Raw genomic sequence first — 10,821 nt, forward strand, 5'->3', positions numbered from 1 at the left:
TATTCCATGGCTATTAATAACATCTACTTAATCGTTAAATAGGATACCAAATACATTTCAAAGTTTTGGAAGCGGCGCAAAATTAAAAATACCCGAACAAACGATGCTGCCAATAACGATTCGATTGCGGTATGGCAAACTTGGTAATTAATAAGTCGTAAGAGAAAAAGCGGAACGTTATAGGTCCGGCTGAAAACATTTGTAATTGTAACGATTATATCAGAAATTGGCAGCACTCCTGATGTACATGCACTATACTGCAGTTCACGAGAGACCATACTTAACTCGCGCAGCTCACTAGGTCTAGAGAGATTTTTAATAACGTGTGTTATTCCCCTCTACAGCTTGCTTCTTATTATACTTTACGATCATATAAATGGTAACCAATAACTGGTGATGATATTGTAAAGTTTCACGATACAATGAAATTCCTATTATTTTTCGAAAAAAAAAATGATGTGAACGCAAAGTAAGAAGCAAGTTGTAAAGGCTGAAAAGCTGTATAGCACACATGCTATTAAAAATGTCCGTAGACCTAGTGAGCTGCGCGAGTTAAGTGCGGTCACTCGTGAACTGCAGTATAGTTAATTCGCAAAGGGTATTTTGATTCCCGTTGAATATTGTTTACTTGAAATTATCAAATGGGTCATTTATCATAAGTTGCCGACGCCTGAGAGGAAAAGTTTATAATTTTGCGCCGCCTCCGAAAACTTTGAAATGTATTTAGTATCCTATTTAACGAGTAAATAGGTTTTATTAATAGCTGCTGGGTATTTGTATAAATGAAGTAGAAATTATTTCATACTTTTAAGTACCTCTCGAAGTCGGTTGTATTTTTTGTTAAAAATTATTTTATTTCACACTTTTTAGTGGAACGAGTAGAATTTGTAGGATGCCGTAAGGTAGTTTACCGTTCTTATTGGTTAATTGTAATAACAATAGTTTTTAACGATAACAAATTCCATACAAGTTATAACAATAGTTATTAACAATAACAAATTGCATAAATTTTTGCAAATGAGATATCGCGGAAATATCTCCTATTAGATGTGAAAGGTTTTATCGCAATCGGTACATGCCTTGCAGAGTACACATGTATATGTAAGTACTGTGCGTTGCAGCTAAGTTGCCGAGCACCTACAAACAGAACCGACAGAGGGGCAAGGGGACTGTGCGTTCGCTCCACCTAATCCCCTCCAGGAACCCGTAACTTGAGAAGTGAGCGGCCAGGTTGCATAGGCGTAAAATTTCCATATTTGCGGAAGCTACATTTAACTATATAAACATGCGATTTCTTCAAGATATTAATGGGTTTTTTATAATACTCGTTCTTGACAACAGTTGTTATTATGCAAAATGTATGGAAATTACATTATGGAAAGTGTATAAACTCTCCTGTTTTCTTAATAATGTAAACCCCGAATCTACCTCTACGCCAATACATTCAACTCGTCGCTCGCTATCGCTTCATCTCATTCTGTTTCAATGTCTGTCCTTGGCGACGTTCGTCACGCGATAGATTTGTGGATGTAAGGGCCTCAGCCAATAAACATAATACGTGTGACTGGAAGCAGGTCAACGAATTTGATTGGACGGCAACTTAGCTGCAACGCACAGTGCACATGTATATAAGAAACAGTAGAGAATCGGCGACTGCATGCTGACTCATACACCTGTAGAGACACGTAGGCATATGTAGAATTCAATGTAGAGTAAAACTTGGATATATGCAACAGAAGTTTGTCTGGATACAGTAAAACTTGGATATATGCAACAGAAGTTTGTCTGGATATATGCAACATTGCTATCCCCTCCACTTGGGGGGATCCCCCTAAGCCGGACCGAGCCGCTCGGCGAGGAAACCGTGTAATATGATCCGACCGTAATATCGGTGTGACTAATACTAATTGAACGATAAAACTTTTTTATTTTTAACTTTTTCTTAATGAAACTTTTACTAACGCATTGGTGAGATTTTTCTGATTAAAATGGTACCAAACACGATATGATTTGGCTACATATGTATAAGGCAGGCCGTACACCAAAGATACATGAAACACGCAACATGCAACATGCAACACGTCGCAAGTTGTGTACGAACGTAGAATAGGTAACGCGGCACGGTACAAACGATTTGTACGGACGCCGAATCGACACCTCGCTTGGATATATGCAACATTAAATGCCCAGAATCGACACCTCGCTTGGATATATGCAACGTTTAAATGCCCAGAATCGACACCTCGCTTGGATATATGCAACGTTTAAATGCCCAGAATCGACACCTCGCTTGGATATATGCAACGTTTAAATGCCCAGAATCGACACCTCGCTTGGATATATGCAACGTTTGAAACCCGAGTCGACGCCGCAACCGGTTTTCATTTACAATCCTCCGTTGCTTTTTGCCAACTTTTAACATCAATTTTAGCAAGTAATTATAATTGAAACTATATCGTGTTTGGTACCATTGTAATCAGAAAAATTTCACCGATGCGTTAGTAAAAGTTTCAATAAAAAAAAGTCAAAAATAAAAAAGTTTTATAGTTGAATTAGTATTAGTCACACCGATACGTTTCGGCTCTTTCCTTTGATCATCGGACCTCTCTCTTTCCACCACTGTCTGTCTCTTTCTACGTTCACGCTTGGCTGGTCGTCGCGTGTAATCCGAGATTCGACACCTCGCTTGGATAAATGCAACTACTCGGTCCCAATGTTGGTTGCATTTATCCAGGTTTTACTGTAGTATTTATATCATCAGTTCACGTCCGACCACGACAGGCAGCGAACGTTGATCGCCATCGTTCGAAAATGTTTTCGCATTTATCTTTAAAAGATTTGTGCTGCATAGCCTTACTATTAGATGAAGAGGAAGAAAATAAGAAAAGAAAGCGACGTTTTGGCACCCATAAAATGTTAAAAATAAAAAAGATTAGTGGAGAATATTGGACGTTATTCAGACAATTAACGGACATCCTTTTTATAATTGTCACTATAATTTTTATCTTTTTGATTATACAAAAAAGTATAATGCCTCACTAACTCTATTAACTTTTCGTTCTGCATTATTATAATATATTGCTCACACCACGTCTGTTCTATCGTCAGTTTTTGTCTGAACCAAATGCATATCATACGACAGCGTCCGTTCGGTCGCATTTCGATTGTTTCAGTCACGTATCGCTTCAGTCAAATTATTCTTTTCGAGAATGTCGGTTGTCTTATGTCTGAAACGGAACGCGTCTGAACCGATCCATCACGGTATATATAAACACTCGTATTCAATATCACAGAACAATATTTGTCGGAACCTAACTGATCGGAAACGGCCCGTGTCTGAACGGATAATATAAATCGACCTTAACGAGGCAGAGTGTCGGGAGTGTGTCAATTCGCGATTATCGTGTCAAAGACTCATACGGATACGTAAAATCTTTCACACTTTTCAATTTCTATCCTTTTTCTCTTTCATTTTAAATCGTTCGCTAATAATTATATTCCTTTTTCGCGTTACGTTGTATTTCGTATATTTTGTCAATCGTAAATCCGTAATTCGTAACACCGTTAACAAGGCTCAAACGCGAACGCGTAGTGCGTGTGCAAGTAGTTCTCATCCTCTCTTCGATTTTCCAGATTTCAGATCATCACCGCAGCGTCCAGTATACTGAACATATCGCAAATATTTTACTTTTTGTATTACATCGAATTGGTGAGTTGCACATTTTATATCTTCGTTAACACAACGAATCTGGTGTCGAGTGAGGGCAAAACGGCAATCTGAGAGACTGCTAGTCGTGGAAGTATCCAACTAGATCGACCCGTTCTAATTGTAAAAATCGAGGTAATCAACAAAATAATTTTCCGTCTATACGCGCACGAAGACGGCCCATGAGACCGTTAGTTCCTGGAAGTATCCAACTGGGTCCGTCTTCTTTCGGATCGTAAAATATAATAAAACAAAGATATAATAAAACACCGAAGTTCGAATCACGATCTTTAAACTCAGCGTAGCTTTTTCCTGTCAGTTTCTGTTAAAAGTTCGTTCATTTCCTTACAGTAATTTAACATCCGTTCTAACATATTATTTTCTAACATTTTTCTCATATATTTTATACAGCTCGTATACTTTGTGAACTAAACTATTTTGTTGTACTTATTTTTCTCAAAATTATACACATCTTACCCATATTCAACTTTTAATCATTTGCATTCAAACACCCTTAACATTTCCTTATTAACACGCCTACCTTCTTGCACGAATTCAAACGATTCTTTTTAAATTGTTCTGATCGTTATCGACCTAACATCGTCGAGCGCGATTGGGACTGGTGGCAGCGAATAATACCATTCTTAACCGCGTATTAATCACAATCAATTTCCTTTTCTTATTATTTTTAAATTTGTACGTCGCGCGCCGTATCTCGCTCGTGACGTAACAAAAGCAATAAAATGGAAACCAACCAATGTGCCGTTGCTGGAACAATTGTGAATGGAGGCAGTTATACCCAAATGGAGGAGTTCCTTGCAGCAATGAACATACCCTCCATGTCGAAGAAAGAATTCAGAAAGCATCACGATGAAATTGTCACGTCTGAACACGGCGATGAACAAGAAGCCGCCTGTTATTTTACGCAGAATTGGCAAAATAGAAGAAATGCCACTGAGAAAGAAACCATCGGTTAAGCGAAAAATCCGAGATGGTTAAATTATAAATCGAAACTATTGACGACTTCGAATTTCAGACGAATATGCCGTCGTCGGATTGGCAGGTTCTGTGCAAATTCAGTGAAATCACTTGTGTATCCACAACTGATTGGTGCACCTGCAGTACAATACGGACAAGAATGCGAAAAATTCGCCCGTGAAAAACTAAGTGCGTGCATTGATGTTAAAATTCAAGAATGTGGCTTATTCATTGTGTGATGCCCGGTTTGATCCAATACCTCGATGTTGGATGCAGGAAATGGGGTATCACTTGAATGTATTTAATTAGAGATCGACGTTACGTGGAAATTAGAAACTTTATTATAATTCGGCGTTGTTACAAAATGCTGTACGCGTGACAAAACTAAGACTGCCCAAAGAGCTGAAAAATAGGGCTATTTAAGGATTTCGGAAGGTGAACTTTGGGCTTTGGCTGTATAGGGGAGAGTTGGAAGGTAAAGGGTTGAAAGTGAGTAACGGTGAAAGTTGGTGACTAGTGAAAGATAAAGTTTTGGATGAGACAGGAATGAGTAAAAGGAAATATTTGATTATGAGTGTATAACAATTGATACAATTGATACTGTGGAAATCAAATGTCCAAAAATGGCGGAGAATTTATTGCCGGAGGAAGCAATCAAAAATGTTGCAGTTATTTGCCGTATATTTGCTGATGCAGAAGGAAACGCATTAAACAACAACCATTATTATTACTACCAGGTATAAGGACACTTACATATCACAGGTACAAAATATTGCTTATTTTGTATCTGGACCCGAAAAGGGTTAAAATGCATTAGAGTTGATAGAGATGATAACTTTTGGCAAAACAATATGGAGCCAGAGTTAATTCAATTTTATTTATTCTGCATGTTACCGGAATTAATAGATAACCGGTACAATAGGGGAATGCCCATTCAGGCGCCTAAATTTATAACAGAGGAGAGAGCAAGCTTAGAAAAGCGCAAAAGGTCTGTTAGCGTTAGCACGCGTGCAAGGGTTGACACGTGGCAGAGCCAATGCATTTGGGGCTTTGACCTGCTTTTCAAGGATTTCTCAGGATTCTTTAGGCTATCAATATCCCGAGCCATATGTCTTGTCGTCGGATCGCAAATAACAAGACTGGGTTACTTGGTTGAGAGTTTATTCTTCACTATACAGGCGTTTCTCGTACTCTTAACGTTGTACTAAGACTAACTTTGCTCTTCCAGAGGACTTGCCTTTATACTTGGCATTGGAGTGTGGTGGTCGAGTAGTAGAGAGGTTTTTCCAGGAAAGGACGTTTTTAGGCGGGAAAAGCGTGAGCCGGAGTCAGGTAGGATTTAGGGTAGGATCAATAATGATTCGATCCCGATAAACTAGTCCCGAATTCCAGGACTGAGAGTGATGTGACAGGGGTTGGAAAAGTTATAAATTCGGGAAAACAAGGGAAGTCCCTAAAGATGATTATCTTTAAGGGTTACTCGACAGTCTGTCATCGGACTAGGGTCGGCGGTAGTTGATACTTGAGGTGCGACGAATTCTAAGAGTCACGGATGTTTTGTTTATGGAACGGCGATAGAGAGTTCGATCGCCGATCCTCGAAGGAATGCGCGTGTGGTCGATGACCTGAAGTCATGGTGCTGCAAGGCACGTGTAAAGAGATAAGGTTGCATTTTCTGGTAGGAGGACCATGAAGAACGGCATGACATTTACCCCAGAACTTTAATCGTGCGAGCAACTTTAAAATATTTCTAACATCAGAAGTGGAATAAGAAGTCCGTTCATGTCATTAAGTTACGCGTAGTGTTATACCGTGCAATATCATATTGCGCTTGGGTATTTGTTTTTCTTTTTCTTCTCCGTTCTGTTTGTTTTTGTTGTTGTTTGTGTCGCGTAATAAAATACAGCGCGGGTGATGGCGAGTGCTTCTATTACCCCTTCCCTGGAAGACATTATCCGGGAAGTAATGCAGAAGTAAGCGCATAACGTTGTCCTTGCTACAAGTTGTGATGCGACTGCACCCGATAAATCGATGGAGGTTTTACCGGAATTTGACAGTTCCGATTTGGGGGATAACGCGAGTGCATGGTGCAGTGTAGTGGAGGAAATAACAAAAAAAGCTAATCCTCAACAACAATTGTGTCTTGCCACTCTCGCACTAACGGGCTCAGCAAAGAAATGATACAAAGAGTGAAAGGGTAAACCGCGTACGTGGGAAAAGTTTCGACAAGACTTGTGTGCTCTGTTCGTGTCTGAAAAGAAATTACATGAACGTCTATTTCGTGCTGTGTCCTTTAACAGTGAAATGGCCACGACATATGTCGAGTATGCGCGAACCAAATTACTATATTTGGAACAAACACGCGTCAGTTTTAAGTCCGAGGAACTAATTGAACTGATTGTCGGGGCTACTGTCGATCAAACTGTGCGCTAGTCGTTGACAAACGCAAATTATAAAACTACATCTGATTTATTGATTGGTATAACTCAGTTCGCGAAGCCGTGCAAACCCAAAGGAGGAGATAAGGAGAAGGAGCACAAGGATCGACAGAAAAGGGACAATAGGAAGAGATGTTATACCTGCAACGAGACGGGTCATTTTCAACATGATTGTCCCAAGAAACGTAGGCAGGATACGATTGGAGAATCAACGAAGAAAATTGTTACCTGTACATTCTGCTCGAAGAGGAGTCATGATGCATCCAAGTGTTGGATTAAGCAGCGGACGCAGGGGAATAACCAGGGTCGTAAGAAACCAGAAGCGAATGTCTGCCATGTATCGAGTCCCAGCTTGACACCTATTTTGCTAAAAACCACCCTCGTTTACTGCCTAATAGACAGTGGAGCAGATTGTTCGCTTATAAAGAAATCTGTTGCAAAGAAAGTCGGGTGTAACATCGTTCCTTTCATTACCACGCTATATGGACTTGGAGAAGTGAATCTATCGACGATTGGACGTTTGACTACTGTGATGCAATCAGAGGACGTGAGTTTGGAAATAGACTTATACGTTATCCGTGATTGTGACTCGTCACATGACGTTATAATTGGAAGAAACGTCCTCTCGCACGCTGATTTGCGAATGGTGACGGATATCGGTGGTACAAGATTGCTGCGTGATCCTGGAGCAGTCAACAGTAACCAGCTTGGTCAACAGTGCTGTGTCATCACCACAATCACCGACGAGGCGCGTGGCCCAGTCGAAGAGATCCTACAGCGGTACCAGGAAATGATTTCCTTGGATGGCACGATTCGGCAGGTGACCACGCATGGGAGAGATGAAAATTAGTGTTAAGGACGACAGAATAGTGAACTACCACCCATACCGTTTATCCTTGACTGAGCGAGAGAAGGTAAGAGATATTGTTAACGATTTGCTACAAAATAATATTATACGCGAATCGGTATCGCCTATATGCCAGTCCAATTATATTGGTTAGAAAAAAGAACGGATCGGATAGACTCTGTGTTGATTATCGGGCGTTAAATAGAATTACTATTAAAGATCGTTATCCATTGCCGCTGATAGACGATCAGCTCGGGAAGGGTCGTTATTTTACAACGCTTGATATGACCTCGGGATTCCACCAAATACCAATTGCTGCAGAATCTATTGAGAAAACTACATTCGTGACGTCCGACGGTCACTATAAGTACCTTCGGATGCCCTTTGGCTTGAATAACGCTCCAGCAGTTTTCCAACGGGCAATACACAGGGCTCTGGGAAACTTGCGGAACAAGGTCGCGTTAGCCTACATTGACGATGTACTTATTCGGTCGTCAACTGTTGAAGGAGGTTTAGATAGATTAGACCAAGTTTTGAAGGCCTTGTCAATAGTCGGATTTTCACTGAATCTTCCAAAATGTAAATTTTTGCAAGAAAAGGTAGAATACTTGGGAAGGCAAGTATCTACTGAGGGCATCCGACCAGGTGAAGGAAAAGTTAGGGCTTTGTAGGAATCACCGGTTCCCACAAACGTCCGTCAAGTAAGACAGTTTATGGGCCTAGCAAGCTATTTTCGCAAATTTATACCTGAGTTTGCGACGCGAACGGCTTGCATTTCGAGGCTTACAAAGTTGGGTATGCCATGGAACTGGGGCACAAAGCAGGAGGAAGCTTGACGTTATGTTATAAATAAACTTACAAGAACACTATAAGAATCACCCAGTGGGAATCGGAAAACAGAAAAAAAGTTAAAATTTGTTGGACAGTGTAATTATTGAGATTAGGTTACACCTCATGGATTTAGATGAAATTTAAATATGTTGTAAAATTAGACATTTTGAACAACTTTTTCTAATACATATAACCGCCGCTCGGTCTTAGTTTTCGAGATATTTTCGAAAAACTGTTGAAACTAACACATCGAATTCTGGCCATCCGTGTGTGTCCGTGACAACGTACGCATTAGTATGGGATCGCTGCTTTTCTACTGTTTTTGCAGGCAGTAAAATATGTGGAACATGCGGATTTCTTGAGTCGCAATCTGAAACCGGACTACCGCATAAATGTTATTTGTGAAGGATCGTGGCTGGAAATTGTCCAAAAAAAGGATGTTGAGACGAAAGAAATTGTACGAAGGGTACTCGTTAAGGAATCTATAGCTAGTGATTTCGAGGAAATCACTGAAAGGTAGTAGGATTGGACTCTTGAGATTATATCATGACGAGAATTGCCATGTCGGTATCGATAAAACTTTCGGTCGAGTAGCGCAGAAGTACTGGTTTCCGCGGATGCGAAGCTTTGTAAAGAAATATTTGGAACGCTGCATTACCTGCACGGTCACAAAACGCGCTACGGGCTCGAAACAAGGGTTATTGCATTCTATAGAAAAGAAGCCGATTCCGTTCGACCCGATACACGGCGATTGCGTGGGACCGTTCGACGAGCCCAAAGAAAATGTTATAAATACATTCTGATTATCATCGATGCGTTTACAAAATACGTACAATTGATCCCATTAAAGTCTCTAAGTGGGGCAAAAACTTTGCAAATTTTTAGGGAGCACTTAACGTTGTTCGGTACGCCGTGTCAGGTGATTCTTAATCGTGGGACAAACTTTACCTATAAACCATTAGCTCAGTTTTTACAGAAACACTACATTTGATCGCTACAGGTACTCCCCGGGCTAATGGGCAAGTAGAACGATCCGTTTCCACAGTCACAAATCTTTTAACAGCAGAATTAAGTAAAATAGTAGAATGGCCGAACAAATTATCAAAAATCCAACTTTCTTTAAACACAACAGTACAAAAATCAACGGGTTTTTCACCGACCCGGTTATTGTTTGGAGTTGAAAGGAGTGCAGGTCATGCAGTTGTTGCCGAAGGACAGTTACCGGATTCAAGCGAGAAGATTGACGTAATTTGCGATAGAGAAATTGCGTACGAACGATTAAGAGAAAATGCAGTATTACAAAAAATATCAAATTTAACAAGAAGCGGAAAGATAATATAACGTATAATTTGGGGGGCACCGTATTCATACGACCCGGTGATTCGCGCAGAGCAAAATTGGAAAATAAATTTATAGGCCCATACTCTATTACCAAAATTTTGCCAAACGACAGGTACGAAATTCTTGGTAAGAATGGGAAACCGCAAGTTGCACCCAAAGATCGTCTGCGACCATGGAAGGGTGAATGGGCGGGAGACGGTGAAGAGGATGCTATTGAAGAGTGTCCTGATGAACCGTGTTAGCGATTGGATGTGATATGTATGCAGGATTTGAGCCGTTTGACCAAAGACTTCGAACTGTATCTTTACAATTGTTTTGTTGTCCATAATTTTTCAAGAATATACGTCTGTTGTATTTTGAATAGAATATGAGTTTGACTTATTTCTTTTGCCTATGTTTGATGTGGGTGAGATATGGGTGCGAGATATCGTTAGTGTCTTTGTGGACCGTGTTTTGGGTGAATGTATTCGAGACTGACGACAGTAGGTTGCAATTGGTTGCATAAAGCTGCAAGCGTCGTGATCTCGATGGTTATGATTGAGTACTTATGTGCTATATACGACACTATTGTCGTATGCGGAATAGACAACATCTCAATGTAAAACTCCTCCTTGGGTGACGTAAGGTCACGGACTTGGGACAATATTAGAGTGATTGAAAGGCGTACGCTTGTGCTCGTT

The 10,821-nt window shown here is 40.3% G+C and overlaps 1 protein-coding gene across 1 annotated transcript; it reads left to right on the forward strand.

Moving 5' to 3' along the window:
* Positions 1-5,307: 5,307 nt before the first annotated feature.
* LOC123987675 lies at positions 5,308-10,383 on the forward strand. Its single transcript, XM_046285145.1, has 5 exons — positions 5,308-5,421; positions 7,175-7,902; positions 8,124-8,589; positions 9,129-9,316; positions 10,254-10,383. The coding sequence occupies exons 1-5, from the start codon at positions 5,308-5,310 to the stop codon at positions 10,381-10,383; spliced, it is 1,626 nt and encodes a 541-aa protein (XP_046141101.1).
* Positions 10,384-10,821: the final 438 nt, after the last annotated feature.

The sequence above is a fragment of the Osmia bicornis genome, chromosome 3 (assembly GCF_907164935.1).
Source record: "Osmia bicornis bicornis chromosome 3, iOsmBic2.1, whole genome shotgun sequence".
NCBI classification, from domain to species: Eukaryota; Metazoa; Arthropoda; class Insecta; order Hymenoptera; family Megachilidae; genus Osmia; species Osmia bicornis.

What these genes read in the sequence shown, in the direction of transcription:
- LOC123987675 (XM_046285145.1), top strand. Translation starts at nt 5,308, where the DNA reads ATGGCGGAGAATTTATTGCCGGAGGAAGCAATCAAAAATGTTGCAGTT. An exon ending in ACCATTATTATTACTACCAG is followed by an intron (nt 5,422 to 7,174) that starts GTATAAGGACAC and finishes GGTATAACTCAG; the next exon opens with TTCGCGAAGCCGTGCAAACC. An exon ending in TTCGAGGAAATCACTGAAAG is followed by an intron (nt 9,317 to 10,253) that starts GTAGTAGGATTG and finishes GCCAAACGACAG; the next exon opens with GTACGAAATTCTTGGTAAGA.